The sequence below is a fragment of the Channa argus genome, chromosome 13, assembly GCF_033026475.1.
Source record: "Channa argus isolate prfri chromosome 13, Channa argus male v1.0, whole genome shotgun sequence".
Taxonomy (NCBI): Eukaryota; Metazoa; Chordata; class Actinopteri; order Anabantiformes; family Channidae; genus Channa; species Channa argus.
This window is the reverse complement of record NC_090209.1, coordinates 23,944,628-23,968,808: the sequence shown is the minus strand read 5'-3', so window position 1 is coordinate 23,968,808 and position 24,181 is coordinate 23,944,628. Positions and strand designations below refer to the sequence as shown.

The following is a 24,181-nucleotide window of genomic DNA, read 5'->3' as shown; positions in this document are numbered from 1 at the left end:
GTGATGCAACTTCTTTACTGATCGTATGATGCAAACAGATAAATCTGAAAATACTAATAATTTGGTCTAATATAATTTGCAGCTATGCTGCAAGACTTATTTGAATTTGTATACATTGGTTGTTTTGCTGCACGAGTAGAGAAAGTCGCTGGTGCACATGCTCTGTAAGCACAAAATCATCAAAAGTGTGAGGATCATAATGAGGATAATTTGAATTGTAAATGCTGGAATCCAGAAGGTTGAGGATTGTTTTTGGTTTGAGCACTGAGGAACTTAAGAGTGAATAAGTTCCATGTTTGGCTCTGATATTCAGTTCATACGTGCATGAAACAAACTATGTAAGTTATTATTAAGTTGGAGAACTAGTGGGCCAACCTGTCCCTGGTTGCCATGAACAACAAATGTCATGATTTCACCTGTAATTATTAGACAGAACTTTCTTTCTTGTAAAATTCTACAGAAATATTCACCACACAGCTTTATGGCTCGACTTGATATTTTATATATACATTTTACATTTCATTCCCAAACCAAACGCTTGAGTATTTGCACAGAAAATCATATAAGACATATACAACACATACTAGTGGTAACAGGTAAGTTACCCTCTTTTCTCATAGCATCATTTCCCAGAGAAAATTTTTTCAGTGCAACACACTTGCAATAATATACTTATGGTTGTTGACATTATTAAGAAAAAAGGTTTGCTATCTTTTGATGGCACTGCAGATGTCATCCTGTAATGAAATGTGTGCATGATCCCCTCCGTCGTGGATCAATTTGAAGAAATTAATAATTAAAATAATACAGCGCTTCTACATTTGTGCCGGGATTTCACATCTGCCAGAAACAACATCGTTTCCTCTGTGGTGCTCTGAAACAGAAATCCTCAACTTTGGTCAAGACACACAACACACAAGACACACAAGCCACACAAACACATAGGATAAAAACTTGTGCAATGTGTTTCCGTTCAATTATTTTCTGTGTTTTTCCTATATCCCAAACCACACATGGGGGGATTTGTCTGAGAAGTTTTATCACTGATCAGTTGAACTCCAGACACAGAGGGGAATCATGAAGTGCTCATTCATTTATGAGATTAGCTTATCTAGCCACAGCCATAGCCGTACCATAGAACTTCTATGTTAACATTTGGGAGATATGTCTGAGGACAAACAAAGTGAAGAAATGTAAATAAGATTTGATCTCATTTGCAGTCTTCTTTGAGCCAGAATCGAGACCACTGAAGGAAGATCTGGACGTGTCGCCCTTCAGCAGAACCTCCACTGGATAGTGGTCGCTGACCTCCAGCGCCTGAACAGAAAGCACAGTAGATGGAATTTACAAACCCGGGAACACGTGTGCTGCTCACGTGTACATTTTCACACACAGACACACGCAGCCTGTTACCTGCTCCTCAGTTAGTCCATATTCCGTTTGGAAGTTAAATGGTTTGGCTGAAGAAGGCACGATTTTGCTGGCAAACATTTCCCCATGGACAACAATCCTGTTATTACACACAGAGAAATAGAAGAAAATACACATTTCAATTCTGTATTCTCATTTCAAAATACAAATCTAAAAATATAAGGCATGTTATAATGTTCAGGCCCACTCACACCTGTATATGCCTGTGGGGCGGGATTGACTATATATGACTTAGAAATTCAGAATTAATACTAACTATGAATGCATTACTGACCAGGCTTCGGCCTAAGGGTCCAAGAGGTCAAGGCCTCCTTTAGGGCTTTTTAATAGACAGGGAACCAGTTCAGTTCAGGAACCCCCAAAACAAACTGGTGCATTTTGAAAACAGGCAGGTTGGTGGATCACATGTTATATCTGCAATAGGAACTTAAATAGAGGCTTCATGCGTCTGCTGAAATACAGCTGATGTCCATAATGAAATTTAAAGCCAATTTTCAACAGGAGCCCGTTGGACAAAATGCTCAGGCTCTCAAACGAGAGCTGAACCTGTTCTCTGTTGGCTGAAAAGCCCTTTGTGTAAAGTAATTGTCTTTTCGAAACTTATAGTTCTGTTTAAAGATAAAACAGTAACAACAACATGCAAATTTACCAAAACTAAATACAAAACAGATGCTAAATGAGCAAAAAGAGCCCGTTCAGGCCTGGGGTCATTAACCAATGGTGTGTCGCCATTCCCACGTCCAGAATGTGGGTTTGGTCATTCATTGTTAAACTATTTACAATTTCAGAATTATTTTATCGACGGATCTGGTGCTATATTCTGCTGGGTCAAGGTCTTAGGGAGTGTGAGCCCACCTGTCATAGGTGCAGGAGGTGGACGATCGCACTGTGGTGTCCGTATTATCTGGAATGAGCCAGAAGAGGTTCTTCTCTGTGATCAGTCGCACATTCTTCCTGTTCTTCTTAGCGAGGTAGCCGCAGTCAGCATTAAAGTCCCCCAGAAGCATGACATTCTGCTCATATACACACATACACAACACGGAAGTTGGGGGATCAGAATAACGTGCAATTAGTCGGGTTTACAGCACATTCAGCAAAATGAGCCTGTACCTCAGTTTTCCACATGTTTTTTACATCCTGCAAAACGTCATACAGTGCATCGAGCTCCTTAGTGGTGTTGGTTGGAGTGGTGTGCTGAGGTATGAGGACAAAGTCCTTTATAGCTGAACAGATTGAGGTTAGAAGTGTGTAGAGATGTGGTTACATGCATAAACATTGATGTCTTTGATTGTATAAGATTGGAAACCTGGGTAAACCGACCTGTCTTGGGGGCTTTAAAACGGACCACAAAAGGCTCTCTGGAGAAAGCATCCACATCTCCTGGTCGATTGTCTGGGTACTGATACCGGGCAGTAACTGACACTGTGTTAGTCCTGCGCACATTCACACAAACACAGGACAAGCTGAACATTACCGCACAATTATATGCGGCCTTAACATTTTTATGGATTTGAGCTGCAAAATGTCTCGAGTGTGGCCGCACACGGTTTAGCTCACCTGTAAACGAACACATACTGCTCCTGGTACGAGTCAGACCTGCCCAATCTCTGGCTGGACACAGCTTTATGCTGATGTTCCGTGTCAAACCTGAACGATGAGGACACACACAGACACGAGGACACTGTTACTGCTGCTCGAGAATGAAGGGCTGCACTGCAGTCACATGGGATTATTGTGCCTGTGTGGGATTAATCACCTGTCAAGACCTTCAAGCAGTTGAGGTAAAGCTTTTCCTTTGTTGTCTCTCACTTCCTGAAGCAAACACACGTCACAGCGAGATATGATCTGGAACAAATATCACAGCAATAAAAATGAGTGAATGTGTGTTGGGTAGGGGGATACATGTAGCTACTTGCAAGGGAGTACAATTAGTATCAGTGTATTATTAATTAATAAGGTATTATAACTTTTTGTATTATGATTTTTTTTTTTTTAACCCTATAGATTTTACATTTTTAAAATGTCCCCACATTTCTCATCGTGGGACAGTTAAACCCTGTGGGCCGAGGAAGCTGGAAAACTTGTTGCAAGTTGTAAATATCGAAGCTGTGGCCTTGTTGAGCGGTGGCTGTGTTGAGGGAGAGCTGTCTGAAGCCCCCCATGCAGTTCTGCATCGCAGATTAGTGCCACTCATTTAACTGGTGAGCACTGATCTTTCACTGATGACATGGTCGTAGCTCCAAAAAATATACATCATACAACTTTCGATACTTATATCTAATATTGAATCAACGACCAAAATTGGACTACTGTTGGTCAAAGACGAAGAAGGAGAGGAGGAAGGTGTGTTCGTAGGCAGAGAGAGAAGAGGAAAGCTAAGAATGTAGGACTGACAGGAGGGACTTTGAATGTTGGGACTATGACAGGGAAGACTAGAGTGTGGGTTGACATGATGCAGAGAAGGAAGGTGAATGTACTGTGTGTCCAGGAGACCAGGTGGAAAGGTAGCAAGGCTAGAAGCTGAGGAGCAGGGTTCAAGTTGTTTTCTGCCAGGCAGAAGGTCTAGAGGAAGATTTATGGATGTGGTGAGAGAGGACATGAAGTTAGCCGGAGTGAGAGAAGAGGATGTAGTGGACAGGGTTAGACGGAGGCACATGATTCGCTGTGGCGAATGGAAAGAAAAAGAAGAAGAAGAAGAAAAAGTTACCCTGTTATTCGCTAACTTATTGTGGAGAACATATCTTTACTCACTAGTCCTAATACAGGATACGGCTGCTCATTAGGCATTTTGTTGATTTTTATACTTTAGAATCACACAGGGAAAAAAACACCTGCGGTTAAATATGGTCAGATACATGTGTCTCTGTCTTACTTTGACAAGTGTCCGCATGACATCGCTCTTCTTGGCTTTGGAATCCCCAAAGTGTTGGAGGTTGAAGGCACAGACTCTAAAATCCGAAGCCCCCTGAACGTCACACACACACAGAAGGAGGCTTATCAGCAGGAGGGAAGACGACCTCATGGTGCAGAGCTGCAAGGGACAGTACCATCCTATGAAGTAGAAATACAGGCCCATTTGTTTAAATTGTGTACACAGCAGGAACATGTGATGTGACACACAAATGCGCTGAGAACAAAGAGTGTGGGCTCCACTCTCAGCGTCCTGGCTGCCCGAGGTCGCTACAGGCGGCTTCATATGCTTCATATGCACACGAGGTGTCAGGGTGTATATTCGTGATGTTGCTGTTGCCTGGACACTGTGTGCTCTCGCTGTATCTTCCTGTTGTCTGACTCACTGCTTCCTCCTTAAGTATCGAGTCCCCAGAAGTTGGATTTGAGCTAATGGACGTTCTCACTTTGTGTTACATTTTACAACATTTGAGCAAATAGTTGCCCATTTCTTTAATAATAATCAGATGAGAAAATCAACAGTGCTCTCACATGCGTTTATAAAGTCAGCAGCTAGGTGGCGATTAGGCTACATGTAGCTTAGCTTAGCTTAAAGACTGTTCACTCACAGTTACACCAACAGATAAATGGCAACTCTGGCTTCCTGGAAGTTTACATGCTGACTGTTTAGCTATAAGCTTTAACTCCAAAAAAAACAAAAAAAAAAAACACTTCTCCCTAAATATTTCATTAAATCCAAATCAAAGAGCCTGTTTAGTCTTGTGGTTAATGTTTTGTATCAGTATATTTTTCATTTTAGTCACAGTAGCCATGTTTTATTCACAAATCCTTGGAATTGTGCTAAAGTGAACATGAGAGAAGCTCACTCACTATCATGTACAGTATCAACCCACCGCACAGACCCACTTTGTCTGCTACACGTGAACATGAAATCAAAGTCAAACGCAGCAAACAGTGTGTTAAGTCTATTCTGGGTTAACGTTACGCCACAGTAAACATTAGGAAATCCATCCTAATCAGCTGTGGGCCGCAGAGCTGCTGGTTCCACTTCTGTTTTTCAAGCAGCAGACGTGAGCTTTACTTCACCATAACCACTTCTGTCCACCGACAGCTTACAAACACTCCAGTGACTGAGTGTGATCACCACAGAGCAGCTGAAGTTAGACATTTGTCAGCAGGTAGACGCAAAAACGCACCGACACACACTAACACTAACAGACCATTCTGCTTCTATGACTGTGTAAAACTATGTGCTGTCAAGACTCAGGCACCAGAAACTCACCAGCTGTGTCTTCTTGGACTCGCAGGGTTTCTCTTCTCGTTTCTTGGCGCCTCCTTTTTTTTTTTTTAGGAAACTCGAGAAGTGCGTTTCCTGTGGGAGGGACCTGTCTGCTGCTGCTGTAGATTCTGTGTCTGCACAGACCAACTTTCCTCAGTCAAGTAGTCCAGAGTTCAGGTTTTACTTCACTGTCTTTGTCTCTTCAGTTGGAATTGACAGGCTCGTCAGTCTAACTAAACAAATCCTCAACTCCTATCACTTAAATAGCAATTTAAAGCACAGGAAATAACAATATGCACATGTACATCATGCTGGAGAGAAGAGAAATAGGGTGGAGTGTCCCTAAATATAGCCTCCTGCTAACATTTCCACTCACATTTGCAGTTCATTTGTTCTCCACTTCTCCAACTGTGCCGTGTTGTTTTAGTTCAGTAAAATCTGCACCAGTCTTTTATAGGAATCGGCCCAACGTTTGTGTCCTGTTTAATGACAATGACATTAATATGGTAAAGTTTCTATGTGTGTACATATAGAAATTCTACCCCAAATAAATTATCAGAGATTGAGAAATGTAGTTATTTGTCTGGTGGCAGCTTTTATGTTTAGGCTCCAATTCCATATGAGACCAGACATATTTTTCAATGCAAAACAAACATCCAACAATGTCCCTCGGTAAAACCGTGCCGACACCCAAAGCCCACCAGCAGAGGGTGACACCTCATCAGGACCCGGCGCAGGGTTGGGTTTTAGTTTCCTGGTGCAGGATTGAGCACAAACCAGCAAACGTGTTTCCCTGCTCCTCGTAGTTAAGAATGATGCTCGTGCACGACTTACTGACTAAACAACCAAACATTGGATTTGCTTTGTTTGTTTTCAATTTCCCTGTTAATCATCAAGATGCGATTGTTTTTAAACAGTGCACTATGTCGCAACGTTATGTTATGAATAGGAATTCTGCATGAAATCTGCCGATACCACAGATATTAGGAAGTAATTGTTTTCACCTTCACCTAGTTGTAGTTAGCAGAAATGGGTTGCCCAAGGTTTGCACTTTTTAAAAAGTTGTTTTACTGTGTGTAATGCCATCATTTGCTTATTTTATTGCGACGTTTATGCTACTAACTAAAGGGCAAGTGCGTGGTTTTCAGATGAAATTGGTCATTTATGAGGTACTACTGAAATTAAGACGTGAACATTTCTGGGCTAATCACAATGTGTGTGAAAAAAAACTGCACGTACATTCATATCATCAACAGCATCAAATTGAGTAGTGTTTAAAAGACTAAGTTCCAAAGTCAGATTGATGCCAAACAACAAAATGTCAATTTAAAGCAGCTTTGTTAAGGGTAAAGAAAATACATTTGTAAAATGCATTTGTATTAGAAAATACATATACCAAGTACTTTATGTTGAATCATTTGACGTGCTTCCTCTACATCTAGAGCCTTTTTAAAGGCTTGTGTTCTTGAATACCAAGTCTGTACTTTTTTAGAAAGGCTTTATTCCCATCTTCTGTTCTAGTGAGAACAAAGGAAAACAAATAAAAATAAAAGATAAAAAACAGAAAACTAACACACTCTTTCATGAACAATTGCCGGTGAACTTATGGTTAGTGAGGTTTGTATTGTGTTGCATTGTAAGAAATGTAGCTCAGAAGTCTATGACATTGCTCTACTTGATCCAAAATGTTGGGGATCTTCCTTCTGTACTTTCCTGGCTGATACTGTTTTGGGTCGTAATGAAAAACCATTTCAATTCTGATGCAGCCAGATGGCCAGAGTTCTTTTCCCCAGGTAAAATCCGTTTGCTTATTTAAGATGCATAAACCTCAAACTTGGCAAACAGTACTTCCATGTTAGGGATGCTTACCTGTACCACAGAGCAGTCTGAAAACACTACTAATGGTCAAATCCAGTGAAAGAAAGAAAACCCATGACCACAATCACGTTTGTAATCAAACCCATTTTATTGGTCGTCTGTTGTCACAAAGCCTAAACAGCATGAAGGGCCTTCCAGCGGGACAGAGGGCCTCTACTGGGGATGTACTTCACCCCACAGCCATCAGGAATCAGACGCTTTTCAGCCATCATGTCATCAAAGTCGCAAGCGTTGAACTTTGTAAAGCCATACTTCTTGGAGATATGGATCTGAAGGTAAGAACATTCACAGTAAGGATAACAGGCCAAAAAGCACGATCAATTGATACAAACACACAAATGGCTGAATTAACACAGTAAAAGCCTGAGAAAGGCCTCATCAAAGGTTTTGTCTCAGTGGTCCCTTAAAGCACTCAGCACCACCCAGCTGAGAACATACACAACCAAAGAGTCGCTGTCTGCAGCCTTTGCACACCAAAAACACACTTCAGTGAGACTAGTCGGCTTAATAAGCTGCAGAGCTGTGCTTATGCTTGTCATACAATATACATATTAATATACACATATTAATAATACAGGATATTTTTCAGGACAACTGATCAAAATTATTTAACCACGTGACGTCCTAATTTACCTTCTGGCGTCCAGGGAACTTGAACTTGGCTCTGCGCAGAGCCTCGACCACATGCTCTTTGTTTGAGGCCTTGGTGCGCACAGACATGATCACCTGACCAATGTGCACACGGGCCACGGTGCCCTGGGGTTTACCAAAAGCACCACGCATTCCGGTCTGGAGCCTGACCAGAAGATGGAGATATTCAGCTTTTATTGACAGCTAACCAATGTCGATTTTGCTTCATCCATTACAACGTCCAGCAACCATCTACACAGATACGAGTTTCTCACCTATCAGCTCCAGCGCAGGATAACATTTTGTTGATGCGGATGACGTGGAAGGGATGCAGACGCATACGGATGTGGAAACCATCCTTACCGCAGGTCTTCACCATGTACTTGTTAGCACAGATACGGGCAGCTTCCAGAGCTACACAGAGGGGATGGGGTGATTAAATCTGACTCAACTTCAGCTTGCACAGAGCTTTAGTTTTAACTTTTTTCTTGTGCACTTAGCTACATATCCACAGACAGAACCATAATAACCTACAAATGTATTAATTTAGGACACAAAGAGATCTATACATTTATTGACTCTGGATGTATACACAACAGAAAGCCTGAACTGAAGTCTAAGTCTATCATCACTTCATATTCCCAGGACAACTACTTAAGTAGAATCACATGTACAGTCCCAACTGAAGACCAGAATATAAGGAAAAAATGGAACTAGTGAAGGTACGGGATTTCATTGCATTGTCCTATTTTCATTTAATCAGATTCTCTTAAATTGGCTGGTTTACAGCACAAACCGGTCTAGAGAATAGCAGGTTACATTTGCTCCTCCAGTCCTCACCTTCTGAAGACAGCTGCTCGTACTCATCAGAGACCATGTGGCCGCACAGAGGGAACTCATCTACCTTGGCCTTCTTCCTGCCCAAGTCAAAGATCCTGATCTTGGGATCTACGTACAAAAGAAAGGAAAGTTGTCAGGAACAAACAGGGGACAACTTGACCATCAAAGTTTCAGAAACAACAGGCATACTAATAATACGAGTGTAAAAGAAAAATTTAATCCTTCAGAGCTGATCAGAATTACAAACCCCTACCTCCGAGGCAATTGTTAAAAGTGTGACTAGAATCAGTGCAATAATTATCACGAAGTGCATGGAAAAAAACATTTTGTGTCAGTGGTCCCTTAAAGCACTCAGCACTTCACAGCTGTGTACATACACAACCAAAGAGTCACTGTCTGCAGCCTTTGCACACCAGAAACGCACTGGAGCAGAACTGGTCGGCTTAATAAGCTGCAAAATTTCCAATACCAGACCTGTGGCATACAACTGCTTAGAAGTTAAAAAAAAAAAAAAGAATAGAAAAAGACAAAGCAGTGTACACTGAATAACTAATTTGGAGGTTCAAACACTGGCACTTTCTAACATACAAGACTTGAAATCTACTAGTTTCAGTAACATCATCATTACCTGCCAGTTCCTCTACACCTGACACATTTCTAATGAAATATTTGGAACTGCTTACCAGGCACTCCTCTGCAGAAGCGGGACTTGGGGTACGGCTTATTCTTGCAGTAACGGTAGCTGTGGGGCACAAAATCCAGTCATAAGTTCATGTTTGCGACTGCTTTGATATTTTCGTAAGGACGTTTTAAAAAAATAAAATTACTACAATCAACAACGTAATAGTCTGTGCTTTCACCGTCTGTGACTTAAAACCCCATCTCAAAGATGTAAACAGCTCACAAGTAGTTTGATTATATTTGTAGAACGGTCTTAACATCTATGGCGTGTAGCACCTGTTTTAAACAAACTTTATTCGCACTGTAAAATATCTAGCACATTTGCTGGAGACTTGTTGCCCAATTGCATCAATCAACATTAGTTGCTCTAGTGAGCATTGGCAGAAGCAGCAACATGGCCTATGTGAGACGGGTTCTAACAAAGGTCTGTGCATTATCAAAAGAACGTCTGCAACAATGTGGTTCCTTGATGCATTTATCTAGTTTTTGGACATTTGAGCTCTATGGAAAAGAGCCTGGCAATTAATCAGACAATACATGGACAATGTTCTTTAGTTACATTATTCTATGACAATTATTATCAATTTATACATTACAGGATTTTAACAGTGATGTTCACGACAGCACATCTGTTTTCAGGGCTAATACCAACTCCAAAGTCCAGTTATGGTAAAATAAAACTATGAATTCTAAACTACAATGTAAGAGTGTAGCTGCAAGTTTTCCCAGAGTTTACACTGGAATCAAGGCTGTAAAGTCGCATCCACTTAAGATGTCAAAATAATAAAATACTATGGTCATGATCTTGGTTTGCGAAATATCATATTTACATAGAGAACTTGGATTTACTTGTGTAATAGGGCGGTGTGCTAACGCTAACGTTAGCTTTCTGCTAGCTCAACACGTTAGCACTGTCTTAAGCAACGTTTTGTCCTCTTTTCAAAAAACAGGACAAACTGTAACAGTGTATCTAACGGCTAAGAGAAATTCCGGTGTGATTTAATGCTATAATAACCCGTGTGTCCCCAGGCCGCCCGGTAAGCCAGCACCGTGCACATGGTGCCGAGCGGAGCCGCTGCCATTTTCCCCCGAACCAACTTGGCCCTTTTCTTAAAAGCTGTTAACACTGCACTTACCAGCGGGCTGGTCGGCGGCCCATGGTTGCTATCTGTAAATTAAGAAAGTACAGGTGTTTTTTTATTTGACAGAAGCCAAAATATCATGTAAGAACCTTTATATCATCCTATTTTATGGAGAGACTAAAAAATGCGCTTCGACCACGCACTCACCTAATGGAGGAAAGGAAGATACGCAGACTTCCGCTTCGTCATATGGACGTAAACGGTTGTCAGGGGAAAAAATATGTATTAATTCAATAACGCGTTATTTTTGAGTCGTCATACTTTTAACATAATATAAAGAAAACAACATAAGAGAATAATTGATATATGCTGTTGTAAAATTGATTTAATAACAGTTAACAAGGGCCGTGGAGAATGCTGGGAAATGTAGTTTTACACAACTAAATGCGGCTACAGGCCCACCTTAAAGCTACAGCAGTGGCCTGTGTGGTTGTGTTGGAAAATCTTTTAATAAAAGTAAAACCGTACTGTGTACATATATGATACATGATTCCTAGAAGCTGCATGTACTTTTAACATCCATAACCTTTACTTTACACCAAAAATGTGGAAAAATGTACATACTATTAAAGTATTTAACTAGTTTATAAATTTTTTAGTACCATTTTCATGCTGTGGTCACATTGAAAAATAACTTCAGTGAAACTTTCCACAGCAGACCTGTAGAGGCCACTACACAACAGTACAGGTGTATTTAAAGTTATTAGCATATTTATTTTTCCATTTTCAGCTTTTATTTGGGGAAAAGAAGCATAACTAAGAGTAATTTCCTGTAGTTCTGAGCTGAAGTACATTTTTGTGATACAGTATGAGCTATTACATTCCATAATGACTCTAGTACTTTGATTTATATTTTTATTTTCATTTAGTAGTTTGAAAGATGCTTTTATCCAAAGCAACTCACAAGTGAGATTCACAGACATCTCAAACTCATGTTTGTTAGATACACTAAAGTATACTTTGGTAAAACTGTGCCAAAACCAAGTTTAACCTAATAATAATATAATATTGGGATTTTAGGTAATTATATATTTTTCTATGTTATATACAATAGGTATTTTTTTGATTTTTAATGTATTTGTTCACATTAATGAGCCATTCTACTGTTGAAGTACTTACCTTACTCCACTACTGTGTTATTTTCTTAATTTGCAGATTTTCACACACACACACACACACACACACAGAGAGAGAGAGAGAGACAGAGTTCATAAGAGAACGCTCTAAATTTCCCAGAAGCATATAAAACTTCAGTAGCTCCAGGTTAAAAAAATACAATGTAAGAATAGGCTACAAACACGTTAATAAGACATTATTCATTCTGCAAAATGAGTATGTTTACATGTGACGCTGACAATATGTCTGTAAGTTTTGAATTGAGAGCTGATTCTTGTAACTGCTTTTTACTGCAGCCAGACATCCAGAAAACCACTCTTATACCACTCCTGCTGATATTATTGGTCACCTTTTAAAGTTTGTGCATTTCCAACAATATGTCACAATGTGAACTGTGGACATGAACAAATGATTTCTCACAATGTGACCTGTGGACATTAATAAATGATTTCCTCTGAGGCCCTAATGTAACAAAATACCTGGCCACAAGGAGGCACTGTTGTATAAATATGCCTGACATCCCTGGTCCTCTGGGCCCTACCTACATTGCTAATTCCTAAAAAGGAACAATGAGCTCATATCTAAACTCTTGTTAATGCAGAGCAAATGTAGTGTAGCGGAGGAATGTGAGGAATCCTAACCTCATTCTGACTCTGCTCAGCCTGAGAGCAGCTCAGGCATCGCTCCACACAGCAAGATGTTGTTTTAACATCCCGGGGCTCCTGAGAAATATGTAAAGGTAGCTGAGTGCAGACCTCGTGTTTGGTGTCCTCACACCTCTTTGAGTTTAGTTTGTGTAAAAAGCTGCTTTCTACATTGTCTCAGTGAAATTAGCCAGTTATGAATTCACCGTCCACATCAGGTGGAGACTGCTAGACATGGACCTGCATGAAAAAAGTCTCAGCATGAAGAAATGAGGTTCTTTTGCAAACGCAGTCTGCTCAGCACAGCCTGGATTAGGAAGTGGGAATGCATTGCCACTCCTTGCTGCATGACTCAAGCACAAAGCGATATCTCTCTCCGGAAAGGCACTGAGCTTGAACTGGGAAACCCTGGAAGGCCTCATGTGGAGGTCAGCCATCAGCCCTGAGATCCTCTTTATCTCATCTAGCCCTGCTGCTGATGCTTGAATCTTCTCCAGACTCTTCCTGTATCGGAGCTAAATGTCACTGAAGGGCAAGGATGACGCTGTGACGATAGAAAGGGAGCAAGGACCAAAAATGGTCCTGCAGTGTTTGCCTCATTCTGGTGACCATTGACACACATACACACCCAGCCAGAAGGACACTAATACACACATTACACAATGGAAATAGCCTAATACTTTAATACGAACAAATCTTAAAAGTAGCATGACATTACTCGTTAAAGCCCGGCATCCAAACTAAGGATTGTCTGTTTAATTGACATGTGAGTTAAAGGAGCGTTTGGGGAAAATATCCGAACGTCAGTGTGCTAAAACGTAGAATCAGGGCCCATCAGTTTGGTTCAAGGGTTTTTTAGAAAATCCTCCTACCATTGAAACAGTTTTCATGCTAAGCTGTTTCCTGAGTCTACATGTCATCTATGTGTTAAAACGTCTCACTATCCCCACAGCCGTTCTTAGAGGGACGAGCGTTGAAACAGAAGATCACAGGACTAATCCTCTCACCAGCCTAATGTTTATCCTGTTGAAAAGAGCCTGTAGACTAATACACCCAGTCAATCAGTGTGTATACTGTAAGACAATCTACTAAAACCCCGATAAGTGTGCAGATTACATGTGGAGGACAGAGAACGAGACAAACACTTGACAATGATCCTGATAATTACAATGATGGCCTCTATGCGGTTTCCTGTGTTGCATGTTGCTCTGTTACAACTAAAACAGAAATATAAATTATCATCCTGCCAACCACACCCTCACACCCTATCACAGACACACACACACACACACTCTGACCAGTATGACTGATGCATGAGGGTGTGGTGACTAACACCCTGTAGGTTACTCTGAAAACGGAACTCTGTGAAGCGGAGACAGAGAGAACTAAAGTGCATGGAGAAACAAACGGGTGGGGCTGTAATAGTCACACATTTCAGATAGTGTCAAGTAAGCTCTCAGCCACTTATCTTCTTACTAAATCGATTTAAAACTAGTGCTATTAATAATATCTCATGTAATAAACTCCACCTGCTCTGTGTCAGGGAAGTTGTAAAATAACATAGTGTTTTACACAATACAGTCATTGCTCCAATACAGCACATGGTCCAGGCTGTAAAGGTTTCAAAAGTTACACATCTTTGTTCTTTTGTCTCTTGGCTTCAGCACATTCACTTAAAAATAATGCAAATGTATAAAATTGTATATCACATTCAGTAGTGCGTAAAAGTAATTGAACACTCACAGTCAGTGGAGAGCTGCCATTTGAACTGAGGTGTTGTTGTCAAATGGTGCAATTCAAGAAGACAATAGAGCAACAGTTTATTCGAGCTCTGTTAAAGCCAGTTTGCTGCCAAACCAACACTTCTGATAAAGCAGATGCACACAAGAAGACGAGACAGTGACAGTTTTCTAGACATGTCGATGGTGAAGACAAAGGCCTCTCCAGGATGTAAATGTATATGTTTCCAAGTCAACGATGGAGAGATGACTTCACCTCGGGCCAAATTTAGTTCCTGACTACAGCCCAGTCATTTATATCTCCAGCTTCCTAGCGACCATATAACACAACACATTGTGTGCATGTGACCAGAGGGAGTAAGTAGCTAAGTGCGTTTGCCTCAGTACTGTACTTAAGTACAATCTTGCGTTACTTCTTTTTTAGTAGCACAGAGAGAAAAAGTGAAAGGAGAAAAACTTTCTACGACACACAACTACATTTATTCGACAGCTTTAGTTACTTGTTACTTTCTTTTTAGATGAAGATTCTTAATAAAAAGAATCGTTTTAATTAACAAATAAAGATGTATTATTATGGACGCAGTAGTTAGTACATAAAGTGGTTACAGTCAGCTCCACTTTCACCCGTCGTGTTGTGTCCCAAAAAAAATCTCTCTTATTTCCCTTTATCCTAATTTTGTTTTTTTTTTTTTATAATTAATAGTTTCTGGAAATCTGGACAAAATTAAGACATTTATGTTGTCACCAGTCTCAGGTTTGTTGCACTTCAATATAGGTCATTTTCTTGGCCGACTGCTTCAACGTGAGTTTAAAGTGGAACATCTACTCGTAATTGATCGTTTTTTTTAGTCGTGTGCTGTGTAATTCTGCCACCTCTGCTGGTGACATTGTGGATGCTGCATGTCTCTTACTGATGTTGAGGATGTTATCGGTTTTTTTATTACACTTAAAGTTTAAAGTAGATTTCTTCTATGTGTGTAAAGCAGAAACTCTGACCTGATTCAAGCCACTACGTAGTATCTGATAAATCAAGGATTCCCAGCCCTGGTCCTCTGGGACCCCAGCCCTGCATGCTTTCCAAATATCTCTGCACCAGTCGCTGATGATTACCTGAATCAGGTGTGTTCCGTCAATCAGAAGCTGGAGGATAACATTAGACTGAGGCAGTCAGCACTGGCTAAGGAGGGATAGTTGGAAAACAAGAAGTGCAGGGGTCCCGGAGGAACCACGGATAAAAGATCCCCCACAGCTCTCTGTTGGAGCTGTGGCATTTTTGCTGAATGGGCATTTGGCACCAACATTGTTCATCAGGAAGTGAAAAAAAAAACTCATTGTTGCCATGGAGACAAAGAGTCCACAAAAACATAAACAAGTCTGACTCATTCCTCTTGCCATCTTCTTTATTGTTTGTTATGTTTTGTTTCCTGTTCATTGGTGTAAAATTCCCACTCACCGTTCTCTGTGACCTCACATATCAGTCACCATCATGAAGTCCATGCTGTGAAATCAGGTCGATTTTGAATCCAACAAACATTGGAATGTTCAAACAAAACTGTAGATAGGAAGCTTGTCTTTGCACCTACTCACGTCTCCTAAATTCTGTTGGAACGTGTCCACCCCAAACTCCCAAATTCAATTCACTTGTCTTAAGCTGACAAGTACATTCATGTGCTGCCAAAGCAAACTTAAACATTGGACAAAAACACCATAAATAGGACAACAAATATATTCCAGGGGGGAAAAAAGTAAAAACAAAGATGCTGCATCATCTACAGTGTATAGTAAAATGTATATTACACTGTATAATACTATGCATATATGTATGTATCAAATCATGCAACAGTGGAGTACTTGATGGTATTCTGTCTGCCCCAGTGTCTGTCTCGCTCTGTCTCTGCAGGTCATGTCTCTGCAGGTCTGTGTGTCAGGCCTAACTGCTTCAGTAATGAGATCATATGATGTCATGCAGTTCATGCAGCAGCAGCCTTCAGATCACTGGAGCTGAATCTCAATGTGCGTTTATGGCTGTGTGTATGTCTGCGTGTGTCCTTGTCCGTGTTTGTGTGAATACATTCAAGCTTGAAACCATTAATATATGGTGACATTTACTGTACAGTTAGATTGGTTCTTCAGGCCTGTTAACTGTTAAAGCTAATAATCTAACAGTATAGAGGAAACGTATTTCCTGTCTCTCCACAGTGTCCACAGTTGGACACTGTGGTTAGAGGAATAAATGAATGAATGAAGAATAATTCCATTATGCAATGCCTTAAACCCACGCAAGCACGGGGAGAACACGCAAACCCCCCACAGAAAGGACCCTATGGGCAACATGATTTATAAAATAATAATCATTATTATCAAGTTCTTACCAGCACATACTCGTGGGTCAGTAGGTCGCCTTCTACAGTAGCTTCAGACATGTGATAGAGAGTTGACATCTAGCACCTGCAGTACGCATTGCAGAACATGGAGACACATAATACATAAACATTTTGCTCGGGGAGGAAGTTGGGGTTGATGGCTGAACATGAAAGCAGAGGAAGTTTAAGTGGATGAAAACAACTCACTTTGCCCTTTCATCTGATAAAAGGGCAAAGCAATTTCACCTTTATGAAATTTTAGAATTGCAACAGTCAGGTGCCCCATAGTACACAATACGAACTGAGTGACCTTTCTCAGTCAAATGCTGTTTGGCATGAGAGGAACCTACCAAACCTACAAAGTAGTAGAAGTTTGTTTTCAGCCCGTATCACCACACACTTGTTTATATGTATGTATCTCACAGTACTCTCTCAATATACTCTCAGCCGGCATTCATCCGGGGTGACATCATTACTTGTTTCGTTCAACATCTGTTTCCAATGATTCCAGCCCCGATGCAGGTGAAGAGAATGGCTGTCACCTTATATTTCATCACGTGTTCATGCAGTAAGTCACAGTGGATGACTGATAGAAAGATAAAGGAATTCCAGAAACACACACACACACACACACACACACGGCAGATGAGCCCACAGGTGTGACGTGTTTCTGAATATGTGTCTTTCTGCAGTGCTGATGTCACACACATAATTGACACTTGTCACCTGGATGAGCAAAACGAGCCTCACTCTCACAGACACACTCTTCCCGCAAACTTTATTTGGTTGCTCTAAAAAACATATAGATTAAAAAATTAAATGCAGTTCTTAGGTTGTTAGAAATAACAATAATCTCAATCAATGTTGTGTTTATTCATTGGTTTGTCCAGTGCATTTAAGTCAAGTCTCATCTCATCCTTGAATTTCTGCTAAGAAAATAAAATGAATTATTAAACAACATTGTGTTGTCATGTCAAATATTATGCAGGTACTGAAATACCATATTCCTTTAATATAAAGAAGTGACATGATAGCAAAATAATATAGTTACAACATAAATGCTGTTCTTTTTCTTCTTCTTTGCGAAAATTACATATTTGTGGGGTCGGATTAGACATCCTCTAAAAAACACTACTCCGTCTAACACGACAGTGTGTGTTTATACAAGTGTGACCCCTTATGTGTGTGTGTGTGTGTGTGTGTCTGTGCGTGTGTTTGCACACAGACAACAGACGTTTATCCTGAAGTTCATTTTGTGAACGCCACAACAGAAATCTGGAAGATTTAGGACACAGACATTTTAGGGGAGGAGAGAGGGAGCAGCGGGAGAGAGGGCGGGTTAGAGGGGGATCAGTCATTCATATCTGTTCTCTCTCCACACACACACACACACACCCTCCCATATATGGACAAAACTGCTGGAGCTCATCTCTCCATCTGTATAAGACACACACAAATGCAGGAGCCACCAAACTACAAACACTTTGGGGTTCTTCATCTTATTCAGCCTCTTAAACCAAATTTAGGAGGTGCTGACTCTGTCACGTGCCCAACGCAGATTTGCACCCTGCTTCAAGACAAACCTCTGCTATCCAGAGTCAATCTCTCCACATTGCTGGAAGCCTCTGTTTGTTTGCTTTGCTGTGTTCCTCATTTGATCTGCTCGACCTCTTCTCCGCCATTCTCAAGCCTCGTCTGTTTAGATGAGTTCAAGACCCGAGGGAGGTGCGCTGGTCATGAGGGAATAAAGCAGTGCTTGCTTGGGGAAAGGGTAGATACACAATGTAGGACAGGGTGGCGGCGGCGGTGGTGGTGGTGGTTTGTTCGTAGAGGGTTGGGCGGTCTACAGGCAGGAAAAAGACAGGAACAGAGTTAGTGAGAGGAGACAAAGACAGACAGGCAGAGAAAAGAAGGCAGAACTTACCTTAAAAGGTCGTGTTTGCAGACGGAGAAGTCACAGTGTTTAAATGTACTTGTGTATGTGCATTCCCAGATTGTTAAATGTCCCCAACCTATATTAACAGATGGGTGGAGAGGAGAGAGAGAGAGGGAGAGGGAGAGAGGGAGAGACCACCCTCCTCAGAACTGGACTTACATCACTCTCTAGTCTGTGTCTTAGTGGTGATGGAGGAGTTGTGATTGTGTGTGTGTGTGTGTGTGTGTGTGTGTGTGTGTGTGTGTGTGTGTGTGTCTTGCCAAAATGGCCAGTAGCTACTAGCAATAGATTCCTGTAGTCTGATTCATTCAGTTCAGTAAGGTCTCCTTTTAAAGACTGTGAATGTGTTGTCTTGATGCTGAGCACCCCTGTCTAATTTCAATATCCACCTGGAATGCAAACACACACACACACACACACACACACGCTGGGCTCATGAATAGCTATTCTACTTTCACTGTAACTAACTCACAAAAGTGTGCGTGTGCTGCTTACATGAGCACACAGACACACACTCGTCTTGCCTAAGCCCCCTGTGCTCATTACTCAACAGGAACTGGAGATCTGGGAATGAGTCCAGGTTTCTCTCACTTTGTCCATTTGTCAGTCCCGCTCTCGTCCAATCTGGCTGATTTTGTTAATATGGCCAGAGAGGGAGTGAAAAGTTAAAGAGGGGTGGACGTCGGAGCAGAAAGTGGCTAAAATGTCCCACCGTCCCTCCATCTCCGCTCTTCAGCAGATGTAATTGAACGTGTTTAAATGAAACAGTGCACGCTGGGATCTGCCACTTAGGACTAAACAGCAGGACTGAACGCTTTAGACTATCAAGTTATATTTGCTTTGACAGCCAACTTCGACCGACTGTATCTGTTGAAGAGTTACTCATTGGGGAAAGTGACTAACTGCACTTAAATGTTTAATATTCATGGATAAAACAACAAAGTTTTCTGTCATGTATTACATTTTTTCACTGTTATCATTTTTCAGTAATCCTCTCTCTCATTGTTTATATCTTTTCCCTCCTCAGAGGACACGTGCAACACTTTCAGGAATTTTTAAAGGGACACTGTGGAGTTTTTTTGCCTTCGCAACCAGTACGGCACAATCGTATTACAAGTTAGTGCCCAGGCGACTGTGGCGAAGGAAGGTAGAGCGGTTTGTCCGTCAATCTCGCAGTTGTTGGTTCGATCCCCGGCTCCTCCGCTCACATGTTGAAATGTCCTTGAGCAAGACACTGAACCCCAACTTAGTTGCTCCTGGTGACAGTCGGCCAGCTGTATAGCAGCTCCCCCATCAGTCAGTGTGTGTGTGAATGGGTGAATAGGAAGCAGTGTAAAGCACTTTGAGTGCCAACAGGTAGATAAGTGCCATAATTCATGTGCATCACACATGCAACCATAGTCATCATGGGAAATGTGGTGCTATTTTTCCTGACTGTTGCCTTCCAACTAAGAAGTTCACATTGTCGCAGTTAACATGAGCTCATTCTCAGCTTGAGCCACGTTTCTCTTCTGCCACCTAATGCAGATTTCACTTTGCACACTGCCATGCGACTTCAGCAACTTGCTAAACATTAAGACGCAAAGTTGTGTTCGCCCACAGTATAAAAACGAAGACCATAAAAATGCCACCTCTGCACCGGCGATAGAATCAGACATCTAACAGACTGAGACAAAACGCCTTCTACAAGTCATAGATTCAGCATCCAGAACATCCACCTGTACATCTATTAGTCGACCCTAATTAAGTGACTGGCTGGGGAAAAGGAATAATAGACATATTTTGTATTTATAGAGATAACAGATGGGAGCAGCTGGCACTGCACTTATTGATGTTTTCACGACCTGCAATGGGATTCACACCCTGCCGCTGGTTTTCTGGTATTCGACGAATTAACAGCCACTGGAAGAAAAGCGACAAATAATGTACCTAACAAAGCCAGCGAAGAAGAAGCAACTCAGACAAGCAGACAGTTTTAAAATGTTTAAGAAAATGTCCAAGGCCAATGACCTCAAGAATACACACATCGCATTTTGGTAGGAAGTACCAACTAATATTAAACGCTTATTTGTTTTCTGTGCCATGTTTAAATCCTAAATTGTCGGATTAGTGCTGTGATGCTAACAAGCTGTGCTGGCACACGCACATCTTGTTGGCAATGCACGTGCGTGTGCGTGTGTGTACTCGTACAGATCCACACAACATTGGACAGCTTTTAGAATCTTTGATCAATGGAGCTTTCAGCAGCGAAGTTAATCTTGGATCACAAATCACCATTTGGGGCCTTTATGTGGTCATGAGTCATAAATAGTTCAACCGCAGAAGAGTTTTCTTTGTTGTACTATTTTAGCTCAAAAAAGAAGAAATATTAATGGTTTCGCATGAAAACTAATAAAAAGTCAAAACTGTAGATCATGTTCATTATGTGTTAGGTAAGTATGTTGGAAGGGTTGAGGTTTGATGAGGATTTGGCCTGATTTGGACTCTTTTTTGGCTAAGTGGGTTTGAATGTGTTACATTACATTTCTGCATTTAGCTTTTGCCCGTTTTTTGCTTGATTTTCTGAAAAGTTAGTGAGCAGTGTGTGGGAATGGAAACACAAAGAGATCAGAAAAAAGCAGGCGCACAAGGTGAAGTCATGTAGCTGTTTTCTGTTTAGCCGCTTTATTGTGCCTTTGGCTCGGCCACACACACAGACACACACACACACACACGTATATACAACATACCTACAAACCACAGTCACTCGTACGCTTAGCATGCTCGATGATTTCATCTCCAGGCCGGTCAAAGTAGCAGACTACATTTAGCCTGATTATCTTTCAGTCTGTGTGCTGTGGGAATACAACCACAAACGCACACAGACACACACACACACACACACACACACACACACACACACAAACCACATGCACAGGGCATTCCCTGAAGGAAACCCCTGCAAGAGACATTAATAGTTTCCATGACAAACAGCACACACACTGTATATGCATGCATGAAGCGTTGCACATCCAACATACAAAAACGCATGTTACATTTGCAAACATGTCATTTTTTCACAGCGTCTGACGTCCTGGTTGTGTGTGAGTCAGGCTGCGGCAGCCATCAGCGTCTGCTCCTTGGTGAGTCAGTGTAATTGCTCTGCTCGGCCTGGATTCTACTGCCGGACTTCAAATCCTCATAGTATAGTTTACTGTGCCTTCGGTGAGAGTTGATATCACATATTAAGTGTGTTCAGGGAGTGTATGTGCAGGTACAGGAGGATTTTAAGTGGGGGTTTGAGCTGTGACGACAGTGGGCTCAGTCTGGTTGGGTTTGCTGTCTTGATGCACGTGCACCAAAGTTCTCATCTCAGCTTTGTGCAATCAGCATTTTGTGTTGTGTGTTTGATTCAACTGTTGCTTATTCCATTTCTGACGAGGAAACTTTTTAATTGTCAAAAATGTTAAATGTCGCCTTTGTTCACATTTAATAATACACACAGTTAAATGTGCCAAAGGTTGGCTGAGCATTTCTATGGACGTCCGTCATCTTTTCATTTACCATTAGACTCAGATTGGGATTCACCATTGATTTACTAAGCCTTCTGACAAGTTATATGACTGTCTAACCCTGAACTCACATGCTGACTGACTGTCTTTGAATTCTCCTCAATATCCCCTTTGCCTAAAAATGAACGTGAAAGCTTTTCCACGTACGAATTATGCCCCTCGATCTGTTTTAGCAGGTAAAAAGAAATGGTTTGAAAATCTTCGCCTGCGCGTGTGCAGACAGGAACATGCACCTCAATGAAAGAGTAAATGAAAGGACAGATCGTTAACGCCTGGTTTTTACAACAAAGTACATCTGAGGTCCGACAGAAAATGTAATATAAAAAAATATAAAATGTAAAATGTACATACGCAGTCTCAGCTCTCTGGCTTTCACTCTCTCTCACTCAAGTGGACAATGTCCATGCTAAGTGCAGTGGCTCACTATCACTCTGTTTTGGTGACGGGTGCTTTGACGCCATCCCTCAGCCCTCTTCAGTTTAAGTGCTGCTCCTGTGCAACTGATCCGTCTGCCTCAGCTGGTCTTAAAAGTCACTCTGTGTTTCCCATCTAAATATGGCCTCCTTTTTAATGAGTAGCGTTTCTTTTTTTTCCATATCTACTTTGGCTTTTATGTGCATGTGTGAGCGTCTCTGAGTTGGAGTCAGTGGAGGATGATGAAAGAACAAGGAAAGGAGACACATTTGTTTAATTACTCGCATGTTGGAGTTGATGTGCCGTTTATGACCCTAATCTAAGTGCTCCGGCTTCATGCCTGTGTGCAGCCATGTTGGCAGGGACTTCAGGTTTGTGAATGTGTGCAGGTTTGTCAGTATGCACATGTATTTTTTACATTTGGCTCAATCATTTGAGTGTGTGAAGGAGAAGAACAAAGCGAGGACATGACTGAGGTAAAATATTTACTACTTAAACTCTGTAACTGTCTAACAAAAGCTCTGTTATGAAGCTGTCAGATGCCCTGACTCCCGAATTTGTAGCTACTTCCTCTGAAATGATCCCGCTCTCTGTCATTTTCACATACAGGCTCAGGGTCTTGCTCTAGAAGAAACAGTTGACTTTAGGTCAAATTTCAAATCCAATCTTCTTTGTTTAAATAAATCAAACCAGCTGTAACAAGAATAAACTCCCAAACAACCATCACATCTTGTTCTTGTTGACTTGTTGTATGCAAGTAATGATTAAACTTTTCCATTTGGTATATTTTTAGCTAATATAAACACATATACACAATAAATGGTTTAAAAGACCTTGGTTTTAATTGCATGGCAGTAGATGGCAAATGATATTTTATTTCATTCTAATTCTATTATTGTTTATGCTTATTTATCAGATTCTCCATTGATTCCTTTTGCTTATACCTGATTCATTTTCTGTGTGTTTCCCACACAGAAAATTACTATGGCCTCCAATATTATCAGGCATCAACGCAGGTGTTTTATGAGTCTGAACACTTCTCGTCTCCTCAAGGACGTCTTCTCAGTTTTTTCTCCTCAGGTTCTTACAATGCTGTTTCTTACTCATCCATTCACACACACTGATGACAGTGGCTGCCAAGCAAGCGGCTCCCTTCAGGGCAAGGGTCAGTGTCTTGCCGAAGGACACTGTAGCCAAGAGGGACCAGGAATCGAAACCTCTTTTGCTCCAGGTTTATCACAAGAAACATAAGGGGAAGCAGGCTAAACGCTTTTCGGCTTTTAGTTCACTTTAAATCAAATCTTCACACAGAACAATAGATTATAAGCAGCCAGTTAGGACTGATTTGAGAGGATCAAATGTGATTGGCAATTTATTTGCATTTATTTGGGGAAGGGTTAAGTATATGGAACACATCAATTCTGATAGACAAGATGCCAGGTGTAATTGGTAATCTTCCCTGTTTTTTTAAAATGTAGATCAGTGTGTCATCTTCATAAAACTGGTGGTGATTGTGTGTTGAGGCTGCACAACAAAGTGAGCTGCATGGACTTGTGTATTTGTTCTGTTTTATCTTCTTTCCAGTCAATTAAATAAAAATGACTCTGTGTGTGTGCGTGTGTGCATG

At 41.1% G+C, this 24,181-nt stretch overlaps 2 protein-coding genes and 2 non-coding genes across 5 annotated transcripts; all 4 read right to left on the bottom strand.

The window, feature by feature from the left end:
* Positions 1–478: 478 nt before the first annotated feature.
* On the bottom strand, positions 479–5,780 carry dnase1l1 (deoxyribonuclease I-like 1). 2 transcript variants are annotated; one of them, XM_067527248.1, is made up of 9 exons: positions 5,624–5,780; positions 4,304–4,482; positions 3,188–3,276; positions 2,989–3,078; positions 2,752–2,864; positions 2,542–2,654; positions 2,287–2,444; positions 1,414–1,510; positions 479–1,317 (listed from the first exon to the last, which is right to left on the bottom strand). In XM_067527248.1, exons 2-9 carry the CDS (start codon positions 4,451–4,453, stop codon positions 1,144–1,146), a joined length of 984 nt encoding a protein of 327 aa, XP_067383349.1. In that variant the 5' UTR covers positions 4,454–4,482; positions 5,624–5,780; the 3' UTR covers positions 479–1,143. The 2 variants fall into 2 exon arrangements, with proteins under 2 accessions (XP_067383349.1, XP_067383350.1); XM_067527249.1 differs by having other exon boundaries at positions 4,304–4,462; positions 5,624–5,763.
* Positions 5,781–7,562: 1,782 nt separating this feature from the next.
* rpl10 (ribosomal protein L10) lies at positions 7,563–10,905 on the bottom strand. The gene is made up of 6 exons (XM_067527250.1): positions 10,786–10,905; positions 9,652–9,710; positions 8,969–9,076; positions 8,404–8,542; positions 8,132–8,294; positions 7,563–7,767 (listed from the first exon to the last, which is right to left on the bottom strand). The coding sequence occupies exons 1-6, from the start codon at positions 10,806–10,808 to the stop codon at positions 7,612–7,614; spliced, it is 648 nt and encodes a 215-aa protein (XP_067383351.1). The 5' UTR covers positions 10,809–10,905; the 3' UTR covers positions 7,563–7,611.
* Positions 7,884–8,016, bottom strand: LOC137140350 (small nucleolar RNA SNORA70). Its single transcript, XR_010916449.1, has one exon. It is a non-coding gene; the product is annotated as a small nucleolar RNA SNORA70 (small nucleolar RNA).
* Positions 9,293–9,425, bottom strand: LOC137140342 (small nucleolar RNA SNORA70). The gene has a single exon (XR_010916441.1). It is a non-coding gene; the product is annotated as a small nucleolar RNA SNORA70 (small nucleolar RNA).
* Positions 10,906–24,181: the final 13,276 nt, after the last annotated feature.

Excerpts from the sequence above, each read along its gene's own strand:
- dnase1l1 (XM_067527248.1), bottom strand. The coding sequence starts at position 4,453 with ATGAGGTCGTCTTCCCTCCTGCTGATAAGCCTCCTTCTGTGTGTGTGT. Across the intron at positions 2,445-2,541 it reads AAAACATGTGGAAAACTGAG|AATGTCATGCTTCTGGGGGA; the intron begins GTACAGGCTCAT and ends GTATATGAGCAG. Across the intron at positions 1,318-1,413 it reads ATGGACTAACTGAGGAGCAG|GCGCTGGAGGTCAGCGACCA; the intron begins GTAACAGGCTGC and ends CTTTCTGTTCAG.
- rpl10 (XM_067527250.1), bottom strand. The coding sequence starts at position 10,808 with ATGGGCCGCCGACCAGCCCGCTG. Across the intron at positions 8,543-8,968 it reads CGAGCAGCTGTCTTCAGAAG|CTCTGGAAGCTGCCCGTATC; the intron begins GTGAGGACTGGA and ends CCCTCTGTGTAG. Across the intron at positions 8,295-8,403 it reads TCCTGCGCTGGAGCTGATAG|GCTCCAGACCGGAATGCGTG; the intron begins GTGAGAAACTCG and ends TCTTCTGGTCAG.